General features: G+C 41.1%; 1 protein-coding gene across 2 annotated transcripts in view; it reads left to right on the top strand.

Moving 5' to 3' along the window:
* The first annotated feature begins 6856 nt into the window (after nucleotides 1-6856).
* tox2 (TOX high mobility group box family member 2) overlaps nucleotides 6857-27445 on the top strand; it is an 87253-nt gene continuing 66664 nt past the window's right edge. Inside the window, exon 1 of one of the 2 annotated variants that reach the window (XM_029503262.1) lies at nucleotides 6857-7239. In XM_029503262.1, coding sequence (XP_029359122.1) covers nucleotides 7147-7239 — 93 coding nt within the window. In that variant the 5' untranslated portion in view covers nucleotides 6857-7146. The remainder of the gene's footprint in view (nucleotides 7240-27445) is intronic. The other variant, XM_029503263.1, reaches the window with a different exon arrangement.

Raw genomic sequence — 27445 nt, 5'->3', positions numbered from 1 at the left:
CTCCTCCTCTTCCCAAAGAGATGGAAACATTAATCAATTAGGTTGGCCCTTAAAGGATCTGAAGGAGATGAAGCTCCCCTCTCTCTGAAAATGAAATGCCACAGACTTTTAAATCCAGTCAAAGGGCATTTTTCCCAATCTTACTCTCTTATTCCCCCCCACCACCCCTTTTCATTCCTCACTCCCTGTTTCATTCATCTTCCCACCCATCCCCCCCTCATTTCTCATGTGCAACACAAGTAGAAAGTCAGGGGAACGGTGGATGGTGAAGAGGAGGGTTTATTCCAGAGTGGAACGGGGGGATGAGGGGATGATGGGGCTGTGAAAACAAAGTAGAAATAATATTTTCAGACAGCAAATCAAAGAGGTTAAACTGTACAATATTTGTTATTGTTCTGCATCAGATGGAAAGCAGAGGATTTACAGTGTCCCCTAACTCTTCGGTATAATTCCAAGTTAAAGTCAAAAATTACAAGTAAATAAATATGAATTAGATTTATTAGGATTGGTTTTATTGGTTTTGGTTTCTGCGTGTTTCAGAGCGCACATGTCAATTATACATGATGCAACAAATAATAAAATATCATAAATCTGTATTTGAATGGAAAATATTGTGTAGTTGGTTTGCATCTGGGGGGGGGGGACAGCAGCTAATTACCAGTATGGAAGAGGGTCACACAGAGGGCGGAGCGTATTCCATGAATGGCAGTTGTTTCAATGGCCGATTGTCCAAAGGAACAAGAGACAACATAGTCTCATTATTGAAGGTCAGTGGCTAGAAAAGGTTAGCAAAGGTTCACCGTTGAACAGCCCTTTGTGGCCGGCCTTCCACAGCCTTACACAGAATTGATTCACATAAGCTTTGATACAAAACTCAACTGTGCTTTGCGAAAGAGAAGTGCAAATTCTGCAAAGCGCTCTTTGGCGCGTAACACGCCGTTGTTCTCGAGCTATTTTACATTTTAGTTTTATTCACGCATTTTAGTACACTTGATGCAGTGCCAGAGAAGAGATTCTGAGCCTTGCATTTTGTAATTACAACGGTGGTTACAGGTTTGAATCTTTACTCGGCGTAGACTGGACCACTGTATGAAAGCACATACAGCTAGACGATCTCATAGGGGAGCAAATAAAATTTATGAGGGATGAGGAGCACTCTGCATTAATGTATTCTGAGAAAACAATGGTGGCCCTTGTAAGGCTGTGGTCAGTGTGTCTGATTTAAGCGATATGAAGCTACTTACTGTGTGTAGAAAATCTGGATGTTGCATCTGGACCCATTGTAAGCCACAGAATTGAGTCCCACCAAAATCCTGTTATGTCATCATTTCCATTGTTTGTCTCGCAACTCTTTCCCCGACTTCCGTGCAAATTAATTTTCTTGTCTTATGATCACAGTCGTATTAAACAGAATAATAGCAAGCAGTTGATGTGCATCGTTGTGGAAAAACAACAAAACTTACTGAGCCAAACAGATTTTCATTTAGCATATTCTAATAGCTGGAGACAAGAGGAAATGTAGGTGGTAATAATTGTGAAAGTGAAAAGTTAAGCACCTGAGTAGCACTCTGATCTAGCTCAAATTGGCATGAGGTGAAGTTCATTGTATGAAAAGCAAAGTAATTCATAAAGGCATTTACAGAGCATTTTATGAGCTGCACTATCAAAAATGATTCATAGGAAACAAATGGGCAAAATCAAACCAGCGGTGAGTGTTTGCACCATAATCAGTTTCCATGGGTTTGATTTTTTTCCACAAATTTGCTGCTCCTGTGTAAGACTGTGAAAAGAGTGCTTTGTGGTCATTAATGAGTCATCCCTCTGCTTAATGGACCTATTGAACTATTTCCTGTTTACCGTTGCTATTCTGTTTGCTTTTTCTTAGGACACCCTTATATGGAACTGCGAGCTGCGGGCCAAGGCAACGTTTTTATAACATTTACATTAGTGCTAAATTAAATCAGAGAGAAAGGCAGTAACATTTAGGACTTCAAATTTGGTTTAAACAGTAAAAAACATCCAGTGAAATATAACCGTGTACCTCTCAGATGCCAGAGTAGAGAGCACTTCTCCAAAAAAAAAAAAAAAAAAACTTTTGGCAGTAATTTCTAATCCTGAAAGCTTTGACCTGTTTTACAGAAGAATAGCCATTAATATTTTACATAAAATGACCAACAATGAAAGTCCTGTGGTGTTGACGAAACTGCACCTTGACAGCTTCACTTCCCATAACTAGTGGGGAACTGAAGGTCTTATTATAGTGACATTAAATAACACTTGCATAACTCTGCTTTGTTACAGATGAGAGAATAGGCTAATGCATTGTATTTTCTCCTGTGGAGGAGGAGGACAATGCCCCCTTTGAGGACATTCCACATATCATTTCTGTGCATTTGGAGCTTTTTGTGTCGGATTGAACACTTTTAAATGTTAGGGATTGGAGTTAAGAGGTGTGGCAACAAATACATAGCATACTGATAGTATGTGACGTGCCTGAAGAAATTGGTGTGTGGTGTTGCTTGGATACACGGCATCAAAATTACACCTCACCTTTCTGTTTCTTAGTATTTTCGGAGTAAACTTTAAAGCAGCACAGACTATTCACTTCATCAGAAAAGTAACATTTGTCATATGGTTTTGTGGTTTGTGCTGACTTTTTGACAGACATTTAGCTTTCTTCTTTACATGACGCTGTCGGCTGATAAGATATTGACGCTTTGTGTGTATTACCTGAGGTTAAAGATCAGGGAAATCATCAACCTCACCAAGGTTCATCAGCTGTGTCCTGTGGTTATTTCAGTGTGGACCGAAGCTGTTGGCTGACCAAGAGCTGAGCCAGTGACAGGGTGAAAAGTTATTCTCAAACTTGTCCTTGACCTGTAGTCAGTACAACTGGACTTTAAAACTGGATCTTTAATCCCAACTCTTTCCTCTGATGGCTTAGGGTTAGGGTTGATCCTCTGTGATTATCAGGTTCAATCTGCAATGCTTCTTCTCCAGAAATCATCAGAGGTACTACGATTTAGACCAGCAAAAACTGAACTACACCTCAGGATATAGTATTACACAGTATTATGACTACTACGTAAGCAAGTAATGAAACAACAGAAATGCAGCTTACTAACCATTAAACGTTATTCATATGTCCACATAAACGTACGCATTGAAGACATTGTGTTTTTATGCATTTATTGTTTCATATTGAAGTTACAATTACTCACTGAATGTCAGAAGTGGGAGACTGCTCTACTTATTCTCTTTGACTTCTAGATTGTTATCTGGTAAATAAAATTTTCAGACAATATTTTCTATGATAATAACCTCAAATCAGTCACAACCAATTTTAAGCCAATATAACAATTATAGCATAAAGTTGTTTTTCTTCTTCTTCTTACCTAGAGAAAAGGAGCATGTTAATGATATGCAGTGATGTAAAACAAATGAAAATGAACAACAAAACCCCCAGCCGCACAGTGTCTTGAGATAAAGAGAACTATCTCTCTGCTGTTGTTTATCGTTCACTGGTGAAAATCAGCGCACGTTTCCATGTAGAAGAAGCACTAAAAAAACAAAAAAAAAAAACAAAACCAAAAACAAAAACAACTCACTGCTTGCAAGCGGCGAGCTCTTAGGGGCAGAGCAGAAAAGGAAGAAAATGTTCCTGTCTTTGTCCAGCACCACTCAACGGTAAATGTTTTGTTTAAATTGTGCATCAATTTAAGAAAACAAAATTTTTTGCTTCTCATTTTTCCACTCAAGCTTATTGCTTGTGTGAAATGGACAGAGCATTACTGAACCTGACTTGATTTCTTTCTTTAAAAAACATTTTCAGACATTTTCAACAGCTGAGGGTTGCTTGCATTTTGAAGTTATGTCTTTACTGAGAGTTGGATTTTGACGATTGAGATCATTTAGAATGAGACATAGAAAATCAGTACAGCCGACGTGCTCTGAGCAGCAGCAAGGTCATAACCCTTAATGGAAAATATTGTTTTGTATTTTCCGCTCATTTCCTGGTTGTAGCCGGCGCTCTTACTAGGGCAATAAAAAATGTTTGTTCCACTAATTGCTTTGAGGGGATGAATGTATTTTAAGATGCGAGGCAATACTATTTGCATCCTACGTTGGAAAGCAGTTGCTCTCAAGTGTTAGAGGCTGCGTTTTATCTCTCTTTCTATTGTCATCTTCCCCTTTATTTGCATGTTTCACTGTGGTCATTGCTTCGTTCACCCCTCCACCCGACAAAGCCACCTCGGTCTTACCAAAATCTTTCTCTGATTCTCTCTTGCCCTCTCCCTGTCCGTTTTTTCTCTTTTTCTCCATTTAACTAATCTGTCTTGTTTTTGATTTCCCATTTTTCCTTCTCCATGCCCAGTTCCCTCTCTGTCTGGCCGACACTTAGTGTTAAAGCATTAATGCTAACCGCAACACAAAAACTACACATTCCTTTCCCATGAAGCCACAGGTCAACTCATGCCAGATACCCCCGTGTACTGTATCCTCTGCTGCACCAGAGACCAAGAGGCTGAGTAAACAAGTGACAGTGAAAGACAGGCAGAGAGGTATCAGCCAGACAGCGGCACAGAGGCACAGAATGAGAAGAAAGCTGTATCCTTGTGACAGTTAACCTTATGAACCTGGAATCAGGACAGCCAGATCTGGCAGCTGATGGCAGGCCACCACAGCAAGCTCACAGTGCGCCCCATCTGTGCCTGGTATTAAAGCGGGCTCACACCCCAGGGCCGAAGCCACCATGCTGTGCAAAAAGCTACACAGACATAGACACAGTCCTTAGGGGGTCAACAAGTCACCTACTGGGATGACAGTGGCAACTTGGTTAACACTAACATACGCAATTGTACAAAACTGAAAAAAAAAAAAAAAAAACTCCCATGCATGCAACACAACCAGAGAAAGAAAATATAACTACACACACTGGGAATGTATAACTCCGTCAACATGTCACTGTGCTTTGCAAAAAAACACATTCATGACACCTGTGAGAGCGAACACACTTCACAAACACACCTCATTCTTAAACACAGTGTGATGCACGCTTGGCTGTGAGCGAGGTTATTTTTCCTCTCTGAACTTATTTGAAGCTCTGCTCGGACATTGTTCTGTGTTTACATCCTGTTGTGTCCACTGGTGTGCGAGTGCATTTTGTGATGGTCCAGGTACGCGCGCGTGTGTGTGTAAAGCTCAAAACTTGAAAACAGTAGCAATGTGATAACCCACTGCCTACGTGCTTTACATCAGAATAAAATTAAACACATACCAGAGATGCTGCGGATACTAAACTAGTAGATCAGGTGGAACGCGGAACGTAGCAGAACATTTATGACCTAAATTGTGTCAGTATTAAATGCCATAATAAATCTGATTTTTTTTAAGGGATCATGAAACACAAATGTATGTGCTTATGATATAATCAGCGTTTCTTCTTCGCTGGTAATCCCTACTGTGTTGTTTTATCACGTTTTTTGAGAAGGATGCATAATTTGCTGGCCTTCCTCCTTTTGGACTCTCTATGAAAAAAACAGACAGCGTGTATTTGGGCATTTATTGCAGTTCAGTCAGTTACAGTATGTAAAGACACGATAATGAGAACCGGAAGAAGCTTTACAGGTTTTGAGGATTCGGTTTCTCTTGGAGCTGTGGAGACACAAAGATATTTCCCCACATTGTACAGCAACAACATAACAAGATATATTATTTACCACATTTTCCTTGCACTTTCTTGAAGCACATGATGTTTACATTGAGTAAATACTCAAACCGTATATTCGAAGCCTGCGTTGCATCAAATGGAAATGTTTTAAAAGTATTCACACCTCCATAAAACAGCGCTGGTTGGATTTGAAAGCATTCAAATTCTTGACTTGCAAGATTTATTTTAGAGCTAGTAGAACGTAACAAAGTTCTTTTACTCCGGTATAATCTTGAATATTTTCATTTTAAGCCACTTTACCTCAACTGCAAATCAGTGTGCAGATTTTAACTGAGAGCTTTATTTTCTAGTTTGTCTGCAAATGAAGACTTTCCGTAGAAAAAACATCATTAGCTCATGTAGCTCAACACACACGGCGGCCATGTTTAAATTTTGATAGTTACATAAATTTACTAAAGTGCCATTTAAGAAAAATTGTCACTTGTGTTAACTATGAATATGAACTGCGGGAAGTGTTGATTCAGTGTGAACACTTCCTCCACCACTGTGTCTTGAGCTTTAGGGACAGGACATTTTTTATTTACCCCCCTTTTTAAAAAAAAAAACGAATAAATAAATAAAAATACAAGGTTAGTGTCGATGAAGGATGTGAGCAATAGTTTAAAAGTTATTTGGCACAAACTAATTTTCTTTTACAGATGTTAGGATCATAGAAAAACTAACCAGAAGCATGAAGTTCTTGCCTCGGCCTGTTTGAGGTTGAAGTTGAAGTGGAGTTTGGGAGGATTTAGTCTTCAGCTCTCTCCCTGTCAATCACCCTCCCCCACCTCTCCGGTTCCCTCTCCGGCCGGTAGAGGTCGCAGCCCGGCGGGCACCGTGTGCTGGGAACACATGGACGGATCTGAGCGCTCCCACTTGACAAAAGCTCCAGCGCGTCAGGAAACCAGGAGCCGGAGCTCGGGCGATTTTTCCTTTTTTTGTTTTTTGTTTGTTTGTTTTGCGGACAAACTGTTGACCCCAGCCAAAAATCTCGCGCCCTTCACCGGCAGCACTGACTGACAAACTACTTCAGCGAGCGTATTTCGATTTTAATTTAATTTTTTTTTTTTTTTTTTGCTTTCATTAACAGACACAAACACACCTCCTCTCTTTCTCCAAGTGAACTTTACGGGGATGTTGTGTCAGAGCATCATCGCGCAGATACACTGAAAGAAGTGTGACGAGCGGAGAGAGTCGATCCTCTTCTTCTCTTTCTACTTCTACTTTTTTTTATTTATTTTATTTATTTTTTATTTTTTTTGCTTTTTGGTCGGTTTGATACGAGAGAGAGAGAGAGAGAGAGAGAGAGAGAGAGAGAGAGCAGCGACACAGATAGAGAGAGAGTGTGTTTGCTGGAGAGAGAGAGAGAGAGAGAGAGAAGTCGCACAGGTTTTTTGGAGCTACGTTTTCATGCCGTCAGTCTTGCGGACTCTGAGATGGACGTCAGATTTTATCCAGCTCCCCCTTCAAGCGTGGGCTCATGTACGTTACCGACTGACTCCGGTTTGGACTATTACCACTCCAACAAGGTAAACAATTATCTCTACTTACACACTCGGTCAGATGTGCAGCTCTCAGTGTGCTGATGAGGATGATGAGGATGATGATGATGATGCACAAGGCTCTTTGGTTAGACAAGGTGCCCCCCCCCCGCCCGCCCCCCCACAGGGCCAGGTACTGTGTTAGTGCGTTAGGACCGTGAATGATTGACAGCAGTCCCCCCCCCCCCCTCCCTCCCCGGGGATGAAGCGGCGGTAACATGGATGAAGTAAATAAGTTTGGACGCTGAACTTTGTGCAAATGCGACGCAAACTCTGCAGGAAATCACGCAAAATCTCGTGCACGTGTGCGGGTTCCCGTCGGTGAATCCACCTGGACCGGACCGTGGCTGCGCGCAGTTGGAGCTCACCTTTCCCTCTCCGGCACCGCCGGCTGAAGAGCCCACAAACTGGACTCAAGTCCGACCGGTGGCTATTTTAGAAGAGAGAACAGGAAGATGCGAAGCAGAAAACTGTGCAATTTTAGTTTTAAAATGCTTCTGAGGGAAACACATGGCTCTTATCTGCCTCACGCAGGTTCCCACATGGCTAAATGCACAATTTACTCCAACAAACAATTTTAAAGATTACGTCTAAATTTGACGATCGCTGTTGTTGCTTTTTGTTTTTTTGCGATGCTCTGAGACGACACATCGTGCATCCTGTCACACTGACCAGACAGAGTGTATAGTTGTCTAATTCAATCTCACTGCGCCCGAAAACAATTTATCAATTAATGCAACTTCTCTCTTCATTCTGCGCAAAGGCCTCCATCCAGCCTCACTACTGCACGATAACAACTTTCTTTTTTATTTTTTGGTAATTCATTATTCATCAGCATCCTTTTAAGTAACGACCCATCGTGGCCTGAAATGAGAAGAAATTAAATATTGAAGTTTAGTCATAATTTATCATATATACACGTTTTTTTTTTTTGCCCGGGAAATATTGAAGTTGACCTCAGAGGCTTTGATTGGTAAACTTAAGTGAAAATAGATTATAACAGACAAGCCTCTGTATGAAAGGGAAGTCTAAATCATGTCGAGTTTCATGGGACCAAGTGTAAAGTGACCACTTCTCTCTGTTACACACTTTTCATGCCCCACAAAGCTGCTTACTCTTTGCTTTTCTGATTATTAGACAAATGATAAACGAACCAAAACCTGCTCAATGGCCACAATAGTTACAGGCTGCAGTTTATTTTTACTGTGGCCAAAGTAAAACATGTGTAAACATTATGCCAGTAACTACAGGGCAGAGCTAGAAGGAGGCACAATACCCCCTGCCATTCAAATAGGTCTGCTTGCCTTAGCACCTGGAGGGAGGCCAGCAGGCAGTTAACATTTGCTGATTACAAAACGCAACATTATGACGCGTGCAATATTTGAATTGTTAATGGCCCCTGTTCCTTCACACGGTCACCTGTATGTATATACTGTACACGCATGCAGTCAGCCGCACATGCGCACCCTTTCCCATAACTCATAATCACAGATACAGTCTTGTTTTTGTCTGGGTATGTGCAGAACACATGAACACACACACACACACACAGCAGCTGCAGATGTATATTTAAGATCACAATGGGACCTGGCTCTCTGTGACTGACACCATGTCCTGGGTCTTTACAGTGTTAATACAATGAAGTGTACTAGTTATCATGATTCAGCAGAGCGTAGAGGTTGTTGGCCTGGTAAGAAGCCGGTTTGGGTTTCAAGGACAGAATCGTGTAACATTGTCATTACTAAAGTAACAGCTGTGACTAAGATGTGAAGTGACACATTATCTGTACTGTACTGCTGCTGCTACGCATAACTGTTGAATAGTGATACAGGGGCTATATATGACATTTTGGCAATCGTTCATCCTTATGGCAGCCTCATTTCAAGGAAAGGATGGCGCTGACCCCCCTGGAATACATCTGTGCTTCTGTGATTCAAAGCATCTTACACAGCTTAATATTATTATTATTATTATTAATAATAAGCATATTTTCTATGTATAGAAAGAGCAGACTACTCAACAGTCAAAGCCTCTCTCTGTCTTTCCTTATATATAAAAATATAACTATGTCTAAGTCATACATACGCTTGCTACAATACCGGGAAATGAGCATAATATTTCGTGGGACTATGTATATATAGATATATACAAACCCAATACTTCCTGTACAAGTGGTGTAAATTCTAAAGCACATCTATTTCTCACAGATTATTGGTTTGCGAGAATGACTGCACATGGGTGTATGTCTTTAGGTCTGTCAGTGTGTGGGTGTGTGAAGATACTTGGACCTGAATTCATCCCGTTCTCTACCTGAAGGGGTTAATAGTGGAGGAACGTAAAGAATTTGTAAGCTGAAGTTGGTTCTAGTTGATCGGCCACATTGAGACTGATGATTGATTGATGCAGAACAGAACAGGTCAATGGCACTGATCTATTCATGCACTTCACCTCTGAATTTGAAATTTGGGTACAATTTTTGCTTCCTGTAATAGCAAATAAAACATCAAAATAATAGGTAACAATATTACTGTTAAACGTTTTAATCAAAAAGCAATTCAGTCCAATGACTATCTGCCTCAATTTCTTTTTACAAACCAAAATCTGATTCATTCAAAACAAAATGATACAAAGATAATGTAGGAAAAAAAAAAAGAAAAAAGAATGCTATTGTGCTTTTCTGCATTTCATTGTAAATTTCTTGATGAAACAACCCAATCATCCAGATTTTCAGAACAATGCAAAGAACAACACAAGAGAAAAGCATTGATTTGTATTTTGGTATGAACCCTACAGCTCTGTTGCTCTTCTCAACTCTAGCCAACTTGCATTGTCCTGCACTTGCACAATCACCGTGAGTCATCTTTACTTTTCTCCCAAGATTTCTCCTAATCTTTTTGAAGCCTCTCTGTATCTTTCCTGGCTGAGTGGGAGGCTTGTTTGTTCAGTGTACACTCAGCTGTGTATACCAGCGCTGAAGGCCACTTCTTCGCAAATGCCTGTTTTAGCGGGAGACTATTTGTCAAATGCATTATGACTTGTGCATACCCCCAGGCAGAATCACTCCAGTGAAATGAAGTTGGATAGATTACTGTAGCTGTTCCACTTTTTCCTCATCCCTCTTCCCTCTAACAGTACGGTGCCCAAGAGAGATGCTCTCATGTAATTATACTGTAGTTATACTGTAGGTTTATAATCCAATGGCTTGCAGATGTTATTCTTTACATAGCATCGCGGTCTGCTCCAACTTGCTGCACGTTACTTATACATGCTGAAGCCATCTTCGCCGCAGTGTGCAGCAAACGTTTTATTGATATAGAGTTTGTGCATCGCAAGTGCTCGCGGAGGTGACATCTCAATGAAAAGCATTGCTGTGTTTGAGGATTGTATGCATGCACGGGTGTGTGTGCAGTGCATACCTAATTGATACCTTGAGGCAAGACGTATGAAACGTGTTAACACGATAACCCCCATTTTGTTATTGATCCGGGTTTTCCCACTTGTCACACTTTGCTTTATATTACGTTTCTATATGAGTATGTGTATCAAACAGCAGACGTCTGTCCACCTGATGAGCAATGAGGCCATTTTTTTTGAAGAGCCTCCCCCCCTCACCTCCCATCCACCTCCCTTCACCAAGTGGTCCATTCCATTTCCTATCCAAATCACAGTATTAGTCATGGGATACTTCAAAGTATGGACAGGAGAAAATATTTTCCATGTTGAGTCTCTTCTTTTTCTCTCCCTCTCTCTCGCTCTCTCTCTCTCTCTCTTTCCATCTCTTTCTCTCTTTCTCTCTCTCCCTCGCTCTCTCTCTGCATCTTCAAAACATGATGGTAATAGAAACAGAAAAAGAAAAGTTATTCCAGCAGTACCTCATTCTGTACACAGAGAGAAGTTAATTACATGGAGCATGCATTCTTGGGTCGACAGCGTGGACTTGGGGTTTTTCATTGTGCCCATTCATAACATTCTGCTGACTGGCCAGTCCGAGCTGCAATATCCCAACCGTTCTCACTGGGAAAATGTTAACCCATGCATGACTCAAATGCACACCAGAGAGAAAAAACCCAGAAATGGGAACTGGGAATACTCAAAAGTGGTTAGTTTATTGTTGTAAGGCCGTTCCAGTTGGTTAACGCAGAGCAAATAATAGTTAACGTGATAGGAAGTATGAGAGTGAACATTATTTTCTGTATTTAAAAAAAAAAAAAAAAAATCATTAAAACAGGCTTGTGAGTCTGCAGTACTTGGTGAAGTTATTTTTTTGTCAAACCACTTCCTGGCACTATTCATAATCAAGTCTTTCTGTCTCCCCACTCACCCCCCTCTCCTTCTCTCTGTGTCTAACTTCTTCTCTCATTTACCTTCCCAGTAGCAATGTCAAAAGGTTATGGAGGGAAGCCGGCTCGCCTGGGGCTGATTGTGTCTTTGAGTTAATGATAAGTAGCTACAGTGTTATTCTCTGGAGCAGTGGGGCTCAGATTGTGCTCTGTGCACAGACCATTACAGTGGGAGAAAACTGCACTATTTATGAAGATTTTCTGTTTTGATCGTTGGTGTAAAACAGAAGAAAGAGAAATACAGCACTGTGTTGTGTGCATTTTTCAGCTGGATCAGATTTGGTAAACTAGGTTACATGCAGGCCTATTTTTTCTCCTTTTTCCTTTTTTACATTTTTTTTATTTATTTTTCCTTTCCACCTATGTTACAGAACAGTTACAACATGAGAAAAAAAAATCCACTCAGGTGACACCACATCAATGGTACTCCAGTTTCTATTTTGCAGCTCCTAACCGTTATGAGATGTCACGGGGTATTTTAAGGGCAATAGTTGGCTGTTTACGGAACAGGTGGATGGATTTCGGCACCGTCCATAGCAGGGATTTACCACCGTGGACTTCAGTTTAACCTAGAGTATAGTGAAGGTGACAAAGCCTCAACCAGACTCTGCAGCACTCCCGTTGCTCTGCTCTTCACTTTATAATCTAGACCAGACATGACTCAGAGCTACTAGAGGTGTTAAGAGGGTCATAAGTCATGTATGGCTGAAAATAGATAGTATAGTTTATCCTGCCTGGTTAGCTACTTAATCACCTCGGCCCATAGAAACAGGCTATTTATGTCGATGATTGATTGTATTAACTGCAAAGAATTCAGTCATGACAGTGCATTTTTTAAAACTCTTCCCAATATACTTTTGTGATATACTGCTCCTATCCAAATCATTTCTGTACCGCTATCACACAGTCATCTATTAGCCTCTAAGTCGGTTTATTAAAAGAAATCACTAAGCTGCTTTTAGGACAGGACTGATCGCAGGTTTTCAGTCTCTGTGGCACAGACAGTGAATTGTAGCGTCACGTGAAAAACAGCCATATCGCCGAGACGTCAGAGTGATTCCAGTGTTGACGTTGATTGGGAATCGAACCAGCCGAGGTCCAACTCGTGCCCCTCATTAAATCACATTAACCCTAATTATCGTCACTGCCCCTTGAAACCCAAATACTACAGTCAGGCTTGACTTGTGGCTCCTCAGCTGGATGCAGAGGGTGTGTTTCATCACCTCAATTTGTGTAAAGGAGTCCAATGTGCCAAAGCCTTTTAGACTGTCTTCACCTCAAGAGGCCATTGGTTCTTCAATAGCAATAGCCTTGACTTCATGTCTGTCTGTCTCGCTGTCTGCCCCAGCCTCCAACTCACACACCCACTACCACCTCCTTGCTCGGCCCAGCTTCCTTGTGCTGTTTTATATTCAGTTCTTGATTGGTTGGGGGATGGGGTAGTGGAGTAGCATTTGAGAGGTTAACTGGTTAGTGCAGGGAGGGGGAAGTAGATTTGGGGTTTGTGTAAAGAGAGAGAGGGGCTGTAGATGGAGGGAAAATGGAGAGAGATTTTTAGGGGTACTCTATTTTTCGGCTCACCGTTGAGTCTGTAATGTCATTCAACGATGTGGAAACCAAAATGAGCCTTGCCACCAGATGTGTTCCAGTCCAGATAGCGACTTGAAAGACAGACGTTTATTGTTTTAGTGCATTTGGTGTGGTTCAAGCCCAAACTGCATGAAATGCTGATTGATGGATTTCACTAAAGAATCTGTGTGTGTGTGTGTGTGTGTGTGTGTGTGTGTGTGCGTGTGTGCATGCGTTAGAGAGGGAGAGAGAAAGAGAGGCGAGAGAGAGAGAGAGAGAGAGGCATCTGCTCCATGTGATTTATTTAACCATTTCTGTGCTGTCTGCACTCTGCCTGCTGATGAGAAAGAGAAACTGACTGTATTTCAGTGTGCGACAGTAGTGTATCAAAGCACATTCATTTTCCTTCTATCTGAACACCAAGGCAAAAAAAAATGCAGCCCTTCCTATTTAGCACTTCCCCTTTATAGCCACAGAATAGTGCCATGATGTTTCTATGAAGGTTAGAGTTTAAAAAAAAAAATTACTGTATGCCATGAATAATTCGAGAAAAAAGGAGCTACATGGTTTTTATTATAACACATCAATATTAACATTCAAACTGCTGTGAACTTCTGTTATGCAACTTTATATCTTTGGTTCACCAAACTTTTTGTTGTTGCTTCCATTTAGCGTCATCCACATGCATGTGGTTTAGAGTGTAGGTCAGGAAGTGTGCAGCTAAGTTTTTTGTTGTTGTTTTGTTGTTTTTTTTTGCTTGTTTCAATATCCCTACAATGAGCAGCATGCCCTTAATAAAAAGAGAGCAACATATTTATTCTTCCTGTTATTTTACAAATGCAGATTCAACAAAGGCAAAACATTTTTGTCCTGTTTAAACGCTACATATCCTCAGCCAAGGGCAAGAAAGCTGATCTTCATTAGGATGATTGCTTCATTTCATTCATAAACAAAGAGACCACAAAGTGATTCTTCTAGATGCTGCAGATTATGAGTACAGTTATTGGCCTTGGCAGATCTGTGTACAGCAGGCTTTCGTACATAAATTAGCGTAGTCATTGTATGAGAAAACTGTATCAACTCATCATCTCTCACTTTCACACTCGCCTCTCTCGCCATCTCCGAGTGCGTCCAACAATTTGTTTTTTCATTTCAGCTCTCTGGGATTGGTGTGATACAGCCTATGTTTTTGGTACTATCATGACTTTTCAGTGAAAGCTCAACATGAAATGGTGTGAGGCTGCCATTTAGTCTTTGTACAGGAAATGAAACACTAAGGAGAGGAAAGAGTAAAGGAGAAGGGGAGGTGGGGGGCGACTGTGAAGCACTTTGACAGGTCAGAGTGTGGAAGCTTTGACAGGTTGTGGGCCTGAGTGATCATATCTGCTCTGGGTGTCATAGGACTGGAGTGGGGGGGGGGGAGGCACCAAGCTGCCCATCAAAATAAATGATAAAATATCTTTGATTGGGTTTTTGTTGCAGGCAGAATTCACTCACCCTGTTATAGAGCTGTCTTGAATTAGCGGACCAACACTTTAGATAGTCTCACATTATAAAAGTAGCGCAGGAAAATTTACCAGTCAAAATAAAAACGTGGCTTGTGGTTTATTTGCTGAGAGTTTCAATCCCCCGGCTCCGCTCCTAATGGGTGTTTCCCCAGAAAAGGTCTGTGAGGACGGTGGGACCCAACAGATTCCATAGGATGAATGTATAAAAACACTGATAAACATAGTGTCTGTGCTGTCGAAGAATGCAGCTGTTGGGTGTATTAAGAGAGGTTTGCAAGCCTGGGCAAACATGAACAGTTGTCTTAGCTTCCTGAGGCATGTCCTGTGCAAATAGAACTGGAGATGACTGGTTCAGGTCCACGCTCACAGACCATCAGCCCACTAAGTACACACACTGGGAGATAGAAACTCTCTCACAGGTAGGCACGCACGTTCGTACTGTACGTGTAGATGCAAGCTTGTCGACACTTGCTTATAACGTAAATAAACACAAGCGCACATGTAGGCACACAGACCACAAAAATACTGTTGCAGCTGAAGCCTGTAACCATTTCTGTAGCGATGGATGAATGTATAGAAATTGAATGCTTTTGTATAAACAGGTGAGCACATTCAGCACACAGAAAACTGAGAGTGTGATTACAGAAATTATTTTGGAAAGTTTTATGCTTGAGCTGCAGCTATCAGCGAGATGTGAGATTAAAGTTAAAGTTAAAGTTAATGTTCTATTTGTTTTACTCTTTTAGTTTCACAAATCAAGTTGCTTCCTCTGGTAACTGCCATGTTTTTGGCTCCCTCATACAGTATGAAAGGAATACTGATTTCCACTGAAATACGGGAAAATTAAACTAAGTTGGAGCTAACATCGCAAAAGCTAATGTGGCAATACATCATGTTAGTGTTAGTTGAGGAAGTTAGGTTGCTGGTTAGAACAAGGATTGGTCCTCTGCCATGTGCTGTTTGTTTCAGTGCCCCTCTGAGCCAAGTGTGTGTGCGACTCCCCTCCATATCACTACAAACCCACAGTGCCCCCGGGCCCCTTTTTGCCTCAGTCCAGTAAACCACCTCTGGCAATTTTGGGCTTTGTTCATAATATTTTCATTGTAGCTTTGCCTCACTTTCCAGGAATTCCACTCTCTCTCTGTGTTGATAGTCTCTCTTTGTTACCCAGTCAAACAAGAACACGTAATCTTATACAAGACCTGCACCCTATACTTAAATGCAGTCTTCTTTCTATATCAGGGCTGCACGTGATCTAGCATTGCTTTTACTTGTTTGTTTTCAAAATGCACACACCCACGTACAGACTATTGCTTCATCAAAGTGTATAGGTGCATTTTAATTATAATTTCTGAAAAGTATTGAGTCACGTGTCATTGTTCTGCGATAGCTGCTTTAGGTCTGTTTCAGCCCTCAGTATGTTGATCAGTATGTGATGTGTTGGTGCAGCTGAAACTGAGTGTGTTCGCTGTGCAAACACAGCATTGCTGGCTCTCCTGGTTTCACTTAATCTTTGACACAAAGGCACTGGCATGTGGCTGGGCTCTCAGACAGGCTCAGTGACACTGAGGGAGAGAGAGGGAGAGAGAGTGAGCAAAATGGAGAGAAAGATGTAGATATGCGTCTAGAAAATCTAATCTAATTTCTTAACTGATTTTGCCCCATTTTAAATGATTATTTAGTGTATTTCTCTTTTTTTTCTCTAAATAGAAACATTACCTACAGGTGGAATTTCTTTTTTGCAGCCCTTAAACATCACAGCAAACCCAGCAGTGTGTGACTGATACCATGCCTGGTACTTCGGTCACCCCAAGACCTTATTCGAGGCTGTATAGAGACGTCCACACTCCTGCCAGTCTGGATGGATGATTTATATGCCTGCCATCCCATAATTACCCACCGGGTAGATGGGAGGACCTTTCTGAGATTATAGTTTGTCTTTGCAGTAAAAAAAAAAAAAAAGCCTGCTAGACTTTAAAGGATTTGCCAGTAAGCTCTTTTAAAGGCCTTTTGATGTTTTATCAAGGACTGAAACATTAATTGGAAATATTTGCCATCCGTGTAATGATGGGAACGGTTAAGCAAACCATTAGAAACATTTCAAAATGGAAAACATCTTATTTATTTTCTATCCAAATTGCGGTCTTATCTGGAGTTGTGTTGTTAATTACGGCAATTCTGCTTGGTAGGAAAGAAATGTTACCCATTAGCTTTTTTGTTTAATATCATTCAGATATATGCATAGAACAATTAAAAAAAAAAAAAAAATTCGTATGTGGCTCCGGGCTGGAAGAATGAATCCAAAGTGAAAAGTAGTGACCTCTCATCAGACTTTGACAGGATTTTGCTGACACCAACCGGTGGTGATCACCAGCTTTTTTTTTTGGCAGCAGAGAGGCGCCAGAGCTTTTTAGGTATCCACCACCTAATATTCTTTTAATTGACTTCAGAGAAATTGTTTCGACGCGCTGATGAAGTTACAAATTGGCTAATGCAACTCATTCTGAGAGCCAGATCTCCTTGTTCCTTTTGGTTTGGTTTGTTGTGCTTTCTGCTGCTCCGCATAATGACGAGGGTGGAAGAGTGGAAGATTTCAATTACTCAGAGAAAGTCAAGGAGGTTGTTGAAGTTTGAGAAATAAAACACGGGCTGGTTGCTATGCGGAGATTGCGCCCATTTGGAATGTAATTAAATTGGCTTGGCTGCTAGCCAGTGAAAAAAATACATTCCTTTCTTCTCATCTCAAATGAAAATGTATAGAGTGTTTGGCTGAAAAATACCTGGAGGGAACAGTAGGCTGTTGAATATTTGCAATACAGCTTGCATTGTGCAGTTGAAATGAGTTTTGAGATGAGTTATCCGTTGTGGTTTCCCCTTTGACATTTCAAAGGTATGCAGCTTTTGAACCATGGATTTACTGTAATCTATTTTTTTCTATTATTGATGTGTGGTTGAGTTATAAACTGTAAATTGGCTTCTCTGCCATTACACTGACTGCACCATATCAGAAACCACTAGACCACGGTTCAGACACAGACATTTTGATGATGTTTATATATAAACCCCATGTTGTTGGTCCCAGTCTACATATGAAACAGCACAGGGCTGTATAGAAAGTGTATTAATCTTTCATCAGCCATTATGCCTCGCCACAGAGTAACCAACCCATACTGAGACGTGCAACAGACTTTACCAATCTAAATTGAAAATAATGACAGAGTCAATTATATTCAAGGACACATATAACAAAGGGAAGGCAGAAATTAGAGGGGAACATATGGAGGCTGCTGCAGAAAGTGTACACACTGAGGAATTCTGATGTATGGCAAAGGTTTAAATCTGTGGTGGTAGCTCAAAGCCCGTAAATGCTCTCACAGACACTGGGAGAATTTCAAGAGGCAGGCAGAACACAGCAAAGAAATTACAGCCCAAGTTTACATACAACAGTCCTGTTCGTAGATTGATAAAACTGCTCAAGGACTTCAAGGGGTACGAATTTGAACAAAGCTATGCGTCATAAATCCATAATGCCTAATGCACTGATAAGAAGATGGTGTCTGAAGTCTGATGCGTTACCACTTCCTTCCCTTCAACAGCGTGAAGACCTACAACAATTGACATTTGAGGTTGTTTTTTGGTACCCGTGAAGTACAAAGTGATCTTCATCTTCTTCAAATGACCTCAGTAACATGAACCACAATAAAGAAAACAAATGTTGGCAGATTTTTTTGGTAGAAAATGTACTGTTTACACTCAGGGGAGCTTTCATGGTTTCTCTTCAGGCATTTGTTTTAGCTGAATAATAATAGCAATTTCTGATCAGTCACAACAGTGTGAAGGTGCCCAAAGACTTGTATGAGACAGATAGGGCGAGAGGGAACGAGAGAAAGAGGAACCAGTAGATACATTCAGTGGCATAAATGTGAGCTGTTAGGTTGTTGTGTGTTTGTTGTGGAGTACTATAATAATCCGGCTGCTTCTGATCCTCGTGTCGCCTGATCTGCAAATGGATCGCGCTGCCCACCCGAGCTGTTCTTACAAAATCAGCCTGGCATGGCGTTATAATAGCTTTTTCTTGTACGTGTCCTGTCAAGTCAACTTAGCCTCTCTGGGTGCTATTTTAGTGCTAGTCAAACAGTTGATAGAGGAAACTACAAGTCCTGTGAGTCACCGCTTGTCCCTAGAGCACACGCTAAAATATCCGTGTACGTCCAACGCAATGCAATCCGTAACCCCTTGACACTTTTGGAAAATGTACTTTACTTTGAAACCAGATCTGTGAAGCGGAGCAGAGAGGCCGCTGAGATGATGAGCTAATTAGTGGGGGTCTACCACCATTGTGCTAATAGCTGTTTGCAGATTTGTGGGTGCTGAAGCATGTGTGTGTGTGTGTGTGTGTATGTACTCATGCTGCATGGTTGATTTTCAGTCAGAGGCTCAAAGCAACATGCACACGACAAAGCCTGCTAAGTGAATCAAAAAGCTGTGTATCAGTGGAAACAAGACTCCTCAGTCTCCTCAATGGAGCTACAAAGATAGAGCGAATGGGCCCAGACGCATGCCAACACACCTTCAGGGCACTGATTGCACAGCATAATGCTTTCATGTGCATCTCCTGCCTATATAAACTCACATCTAAATAAGGCAATGGATTTTTTTTTTCCTGGTGTTTTCCATGCATGCCTTGCCAGATACTGTACATCAATGGGAAAAGATGTGAGCAAATAAGTATGCGTGAACCCAGACTTAAGGATATCCACTGTTAAGCTCTTAAAGAGCTGTTGTCGCTCTGTACTAGTGCAAGAAACAAGCAAACAAACTGACAGAGAGGAAGAGGAGATGGAGTGATATAGCTTTATCTGGCACACTGAGAAAAACAGGCAGGTCGTGCAATTCTGCAAACTTAGAAGAAAACAAAGAAAAGACGAGAATGAATTAGTAGAAAAGTACACGACACATCAACGTTTATACACACAAATACACATTCACACAAAGCTCAAGACGAGCGCTCTCTCCAAGCCACGCACGTGCTGACATGACACCTGCTCTCACTTTCATTTGTGTTCATGCACCTGCTCACACATTTTCAATACAGCACGGTGAACATCATCCTTCAGACATCAGCGCTTCAACCAAACTGTGATCTCATAGTAGTTTTCAACAAGTTCCTGCAACTTAGAACCAAAGTAAAATGATTTTCAATGCATGGCCACATGATTACCTGATAATTATGAGTAAAGCATAAAGATAGAGTGCAGAAGAGATTTTAATTGATGACACTGATTTAACTAATTTATGAACATTTGTTCTTGCTATATAGTTATTCATTTACATCTTTGGGTCTAGCCTGTTCATAGGTAGTTTCAATGCTGCCCATTTTCCACATAAGACGATCTGAGAAAGTCGTGTGGTCTGGTGTCTCCTGGAAAATAAAGCAGTGTTGGAAAAGCTCCAGAAAAAGTTTGGGGGGGAGAGATTAACCTTTTTGCTCTCCCCTTCGCTTTGATGAGACCACAGTCACCCTGCTGTACAGTTATGGTAGGAACTGTCCGCTTGCAAAAAAAAAAAAAAAAAAAACTTCCAGTAGGTTTAGTAACTGCAAAAAGCAAAGAAGAGGGGAGTCAGATGGTGAAACATACTGTTTATAGTCTACGTTATACGTAGGTGGATAGATGAATTGACAAAATATGGGACTTCATTTCCTATATGAAGCCGGTTTTAACTGGAATGCGTAGTTTTGTTTGTTTGTTTGTTTGTTTTTTTCAAACCTATGCTGTGTGTTTATTGTTGGAACCATGGCGACGAAGGTCTTCCAACCTGAACGAAGTATTCATTTCAACCCAAACTATAACCTTTCTCTAAACCAAGTTGTTTTTGTGCCAAACCCAAATCAAACCGTGACCGTTCCATACGCTTAACCACGTGTTTATTGTCGTCACCATGACAACAGAGGTCCCGTGCGCCCCACTGCTGTAGGAGCGGGGGTAGGGGCATATATGGCTGTTTGGTCAGAGGTTTCGTTGGTAAGGTAGGCAGTCGGAGCACTGCTGTTTCTTTAACATCCCTTTTAAAACAAAATGAGATTTTCAGTGGTCGCGCGGTCCCTTGTTCATTGTGTTTGGCAACTATTATTGCTAAGCTGCACAAACAAACCCGAGGTACAACGCAACACGAGGGGTATAAGCAGGTCTCATGAACAACACCGAGGTGACAAATGAGCTAATTGGGGATTAACAGTTAATAACTGAAAGAGGTGAGACAAGTGCCAAGCCCCTCACTGAGCCAAAGTCTGCGTTGATAATTCTTCTTCTTTTTTTTTTTTTTCTCGTTCTGCTCATCTCTGTGTCTCACCTGCCATGCTTTTGTCTCTTTTCCCCGGATCCGCATCCTCTTTGTCTCACACTGTTGCCTTTCTTTTTTTTTTTTTACCCTCTCCCTCTCTCGGGCTGATTCTCATCACCCTGTATTAGTTGCAGATGCAGAACTAAGTGGCTGTGACAACATTCTCAGATGCTCCAGCTGCCACAGATTTATTGAGTTATTAAAGTAATGTACTATGATTAAAAATGCTAATTTCCTCTAAATCGTATGCCAGCTTACACCGTTTTTTTTTTGTTTTTTTTTTTTTGCAGAGGCTGATTTAATTACATTGAAAATGAAACAAGGCCCAATGATTCAATTATTGCAGCCAATTGCCTCTCCATACAAAAATGAATTACCTCATGACACAGAATTATTGTTTGGTCTACAAAAAGTGAAATGACAGTGGAATTGTTTTAGATGGAAATAATCAGAATAATCTTTCGCGCTCGCATTGTATTACACATATTGTGCCCAAATCCTTATATATATATATATATATATATATATATATATATATATATATGTATACATTTACATATATATGTATATATGTCAGGTTAACTTGTATTTTGCTTGTATATCATTTCACCAATCGCACTGAAATGGTGAAATGGTGGCTTTGAATTGAGTGCAATAAAAAAGATCCTTTAAAATGCTTATCGTGCTGCTAAAGTAAGCCACTCAATATATGTAGGTTAGTTCAGGTTTTACATTTAAAGCAAGGGATTGAAATCACAAGAGAAAAAAAGTTTCCCTTTCCAATATTATTATGAAGTGTGTCCTCGTCTATTCTGAATAATTTCCTTTCCCCTGGGGGCTTTGTTCTGTGTGCTTTCCTTGGCTCATTTTGGCCTCTCATTATGCATTGCATTCATTTATTTGTTTATATAATGTGGAACACAGCAGCTTCATTGGACACATCTCAGTCATTTTACGCAGCATTGTGTGTGATACATGAATGGTAACATTTCTTTTTTCTTTGAAATTTTACTTCTTGTTTAAAGCAGTCAGTTTTCTCCTGCTGCAGTTATTTTGCAGAGTGTGCGAAGCTCCCTTTGAACATCACTGGATTGAATCAGCTCCTGAAAAAGTAATTCTCATTTGAATAATGAGATAGAACTTTTTTTTTTCCTTGATCACTTGATCTTTCTGCAGAGCACTTCTGCTGAGCAGCAGATAACACCATTCTGCAGTCTTATTCTAGCCCTGCAAAAACACTAAATGACCAGAACTGCTTCGCATACTGTCTAAATCCCTTCCACATTTCTCTGTGCACTAAGTGTAACAGATCCATATAAGTATCAGTGCCACGGTACAACACTTCCCTCTGAACTGGACCTATACAGTAGGTGAGCTTGTGAAATTTCTGCGACGATGTCTTTGACTTGTTTGTTAAAGTACAGCGGCGTGAGTGGCTCCGGCCTTCCAGATGTCCTAGACATAACAGAGGCTTGTCAGCTCGGTGGCTGGGCTCTAAATGGGTCACTCTCCTTGATATCACACAGCTCCTTCACAATGACCCCACTGTTCTCCTGATATTACAGCACACCAGGTGGTTCACTGTGAAAGTCATGGCCAGACAAATATGGAGTGCATGTGTTTGTGAGTAGTCGTAAAAAAAAAAAAAAAGAAAACAACACATGAACATGCACACATGTGAGTGCCGATTGCAGAGCTGTTTGTCTAAGATGTGGAAATGGTTTTATTACTCAAAGCGGATATTTTCATACACACCATGAGTCAAATTCAGCAAACAGCAGCCTTCTGAAAGAGCTTACAGAAAGAGCTTGTCGATGTGCGTAAAAGAAAGTATTGGATTTGTTTTTGCCACCATATGATTTCATGTATCTCCTGATTTAAACCTTGATATGTGAAAATGCATTCTGCATTGATCTGCTGCTCCACAGTAGTGCGTGCATGATTGTATGTAGCGTAACATGGTACACAGGGAGCTCTGCAGAGAGGAGTAGGAGGGGAAGAAACCAAAAAAAGAGAGAGAGAAAAGAAAGAGGGAGAGGGAAAGAAGGAGTGGGTGGATGGCAGTTCAGTGATTTCTGATTTATGGTTTGATTACAGACTTTCCATCCTGCCATAGACTGGCTGTATTTGCCTGCATCACGTGAACTTTTTCTCACATGGCTGAATGGTGCAGCAGGCAAGCTCTGGCTCGCTCTGCTCCTCATCAAAATGAAATGCACACATTTGCACATAAACATGCACACAGGCACACACATACACACCATAAGGATGGCATGCGCACAAATACACACTGATTGAGAGATAAAATGGAGAATGGCTCTTTTAGTCAGCTGAGCAGTCTCCCCTCCAGCAGCCTGGCAACCATTCAATACCATTTACCTCCTACTGGGAAATAACATTGATATTTATAAATGTACCTAGTAAGAGTACAAGAAAGCGGTATAATAGACAATCTGATATGAGTACAGGTGTGCACTGTCTTGGGAGCATGACATTGCACTCATCAGATTGAATATCACCAAGTTTATTACTGAAAATGTGAATGTGAAGCCAAACTCTCTTCATCTACAATGTCAATGCCACCATTTTGGGAGAAATGTAGCCTTGAAAAATTCAGACAATGGACTTTTTTTTTCCTCCACCTGTAGCAGAGTCTCTATTCTCCACTGAGAGCTGCATTCCATTAATAGTCCAGGAGTGATCAGACCTTGGTGAGGGGAAAAAAAAAAAAAAACACTGTAGTGAAGTGCGCTCCCTTTATGTGCCATTAGTGTTTTTAACCAGCATCGATCCACCTGCATTTAGACCACACTGGGTGTATGAATAGGATGAAAGCTGAAGCGCTGAAGGAGCCAGTCACTGATATCATATCTCCCCAGGCATTCATTAAACTGCCATTCATTCTTCTCCTCAGGAGCTCCTTAGGCGCCTAAATGCACATTCTGCACTGAGGAACAAAGAGAAGAAGAAGAAAAAAGAAATCCTTATTTACTGTATATCCTGGGTGTTTGTTTACTGACTTAATTAGCCCCCAAGAAAGGAAATGTAATTGTATTTATGTTTTCCTCTTTGACAGCATAGTGATAATGTGTTTGATGAACGAGTGGGAGAACAGCTGGTGTAAGTGCCACCTTTGCTTTGGTTTGACTATCACCACAACTGGAGCCTTCCTCCTTTGTATACTTGACAACCCCAACTCTGAGGTTGCAGGAGCTGCTGCTGACTCAGCAAGTATTGAAATAATATGAACTAAATTTCATCAATAACATGAACAGCATTGAACCACATTGGAGTGGCGTGAGTCGCCAGCTTCCAGTAAAGGGACAGCTGTGGTAAACAGTAACAGTGTTGTAAAGGTTTTCAGAAAATATATTGGGAAAAAAAAAAAACATCTTCTATTAACAACTGTAGGCCAAACAGGACCAGGAAGTACTCTAATCAGGATCCAACAATCGAATTGGTCGGTCAACAGCTGATGTGGAAATACCCTCTGAGAGGATCAACACTGACATTAAAAAACAAAACAAACCCTTATGCTTTTGTAAAATGGAAAATATGCACAATAGCTGCAGTACCAAAACAGTTTACATTTCCTCCAGTCCAAGTGAATGGACTTTGAGACAGTCTCCAAATCAAAATTTAGATTTCCAGCTACAAGCCGTTGCCAATCACCACAGTCTTTGCAAAGCTGCTGGGAAAGAAAATAGAAGCTCAAGAGAAATCACACGTTTATGTTCAAATTTGTCCTTTTATAGAAAAAAAAAAAAACCCAAGAATACTCATACCCATCTATACTATGTTTTTATTTCAAGCCTCAAACATTTCTGGTTTTATGGATGAGCCATCACACACTGAAGTCATTCAGCCTGACACAGCGTGGCACAGAGTGGACCTGATTGTTTCTTGACAGCACTCAGAAAGATTTCAAATTAACACCCAGTGAAAGCTTATGTAAAAAAAAAAAAAAAAAGACGAGAACCAAAAAAAAAAAAAAAAAAAAAAAAGGCCAACCGAAAAGATGGATGAGCTCACAGCAGTTCCGGCATGGGCAGGTACATTTGAATATGAACTGCCCCGACTGAAAGGTTATGACCCATAAAGAGGGGGAACGATTTGAGCGAAGCATGCAGGGGGGAGAAATGTCAGAGTGAGAATGGCAGGAAATATGTTAGTGACAAGGAAAAAGCTGCCCCTAGTATTCTAGAGCCCAGATGAGTAAAAATAGGGCATTGGGCAAGAAGGCAGGAAACCAGCAGAGCGAGGCCTCTAGTAGGAATTTCTTCTGGGGAGGAGAGATAAGGGACTTAACTCCCTCCTGTCTGGGCCGGCTGACTTTAACATGCGACATGTGATCACTGATCACTTATGCAGAGATGGACAGAGGAGGAGGAGACTGAAAAGGCGAATAAATGATTTGTGCACCGAATGACGTGTCTGCGTGCTCTACCATTTCTGCGGGTGTGTTTTTCTGATGACTTGTCAGTTATTGAGTATCGACAGGACTTTTTAATTAGGTCAAGATGGAAGATCGCACAAACGACAGCTCTTGCACGTTAACCCACACACAGACTGTATAAACCACGCATGCACACACTCACACAAACAACTACACACACTGAGGTACTGGCTAAATAGTGGAAAGTACCGTGTGTGAGAGTCTGAGGTTGCTCAGGTTGGAGAGTGGAAGTCAAACAATAAACAGTAGCCTTATCAGTCTCTGGGCAGAGCTTCCAACCTGATAGCCCAACATATAACTCTGAATATTAGAAACAAATGTGACCTCCACACCTCTTCCATCAGGCCACTTACTCACGTGGATAAGTTTTCATAGAAAGAACCCTTCGTGGCTTTGTTAAGATTGTAGGCTAGAGGTTGCTTTAGCCTTGACTCTGCGCTCCATCATTGCCATTTTCACACATCTCCCTGATCACAAAGTGGTACTCAGTTTGCCAGTGGCTACGTGACATCAGCGACCCAATATTTATCAGAAATGCCTTACAAATCAGAAAATGGAATTCACTTATTGATGCCCCAGAAGAGGCGAGAAACCTCGATGATTATCATATCATTGATTACAGTCATTTGCGCACGGCATGGCAGCTGTTGAGCTGGCAGGGCGTTCACTGACAACTTGAAAATCTGACCACTTCTTATAAAGTGTGGGTGGTGCAGGAGTTCCCAGTGTTGATCTTGTTGAAAGCAACAAAGTCACAACCTGCCCTGGCTTTTAGTCAAGAGACTAAAAATAGCACAGCAAAACATTTACAGCAACAATGGAGTTCAGAGACATTCAATAATCGTTTTGAGGTATTATCTGAGAGCAAAACACATAAGCTTCATTTCCTAATGAGGTTCGGTTGTTTGCTAACTTTTAATCAGTTGGAAAAACAAAAGTGTCCTAAACAGCTGCTGGTTAAGCGTGGTGAATGTTTCCTTGCAAGACTTAAATCACCGCCAAACTGTTGATGGAGTAGGTCATGAAAAGGAAAGACCAACCTGTAGACACTGACAGAAAGCGTCATCTGTGTCCCACTCTACAATAAAAAAAAGGGGAAATTGAAATTTGGAATGATACACAAGTGGGAGGGAAAAAATTGTTTAAGGTCTCAGGAATACAGAACTCCGGCCGTTCTTCGACGGAACAGCAGCCCGGTGTGAAATATGCTATACGGTAGCCAGAGCTTGCATTGACAGTACGAACAATGTTACATAAGTGTCCTAACGTGTCCTTGTTGTGTCCAGTTGCTGTCATATTGAGGACACGGCCTTCCTTCCAGCGATATTACAGTGTGAGACAATAACCTAAATACCTGTCGGATTTTTCTGTTTCACCCTCTCTCTCTGATTTTTGTGCTCACTCGGTCTTTGTGATCCCATTTCAGCCTCCTTCTCTCTCTCTCCCTCTCTCTCACTCTCACCCACACTCCCTCATGGTCACTCTCTTAAGTGATTGCTACATTTCATCTCATGGTAAATCGGCCGTCAGCCCGGTGAGCTATCATTATGCAAATGATGTGCAATTCAATTTCAGTTGGTCGGAGGGGGAATTTCTAATTAGGGTGAGGCACAGCACTCGAGATGGAGAGAGAGAGAAGGGATGGAGGAGGTAAAGAGAAGTGGAAGAGAAGAAGTATGCTACCAACCCAGTCAACACTTGCATTACAATTACATGCCTCTTCCTCCTGCTCTGCTCATTGTTTTTCATCTTCCCTGTACAGTTACTTTTAATAAAGTCCTGATTCTGAAAAAGTGGATTTGTCAAAAATGATCCACATAAGAGGGTATCTCAGGCTCAAGGCCGGATTTGTGATTTTTTTTTTTTCTTTCACTCTGGGAATCTCTGAAAAACACTGACATCTCAAAATTCAAAAAAGATCAAAACAAACTAAAAAAACACCATCTAATCACACTGATGCTAAACTTTCATGACACTGT

Source organism: Echeneis naucrates, chromosome 5 (assembly GCF_900963305.1).
Source record: "Echeneis naucrates chromosome 5, fEcheNa1.1, whole genome shotgun sequence".
NCBI classification, from domain to species: Eukaryota; Metazoa; Chordata; class Actinopteri; order Carangiformes; family Echeneidae; genus Echeneis; species Echeneis naucrates.
The sequence above is the reverse complement of the archived record's forward strand: the minus strand, read 5'-3'. Positions and strand labels throughout refer to the sequence as shown.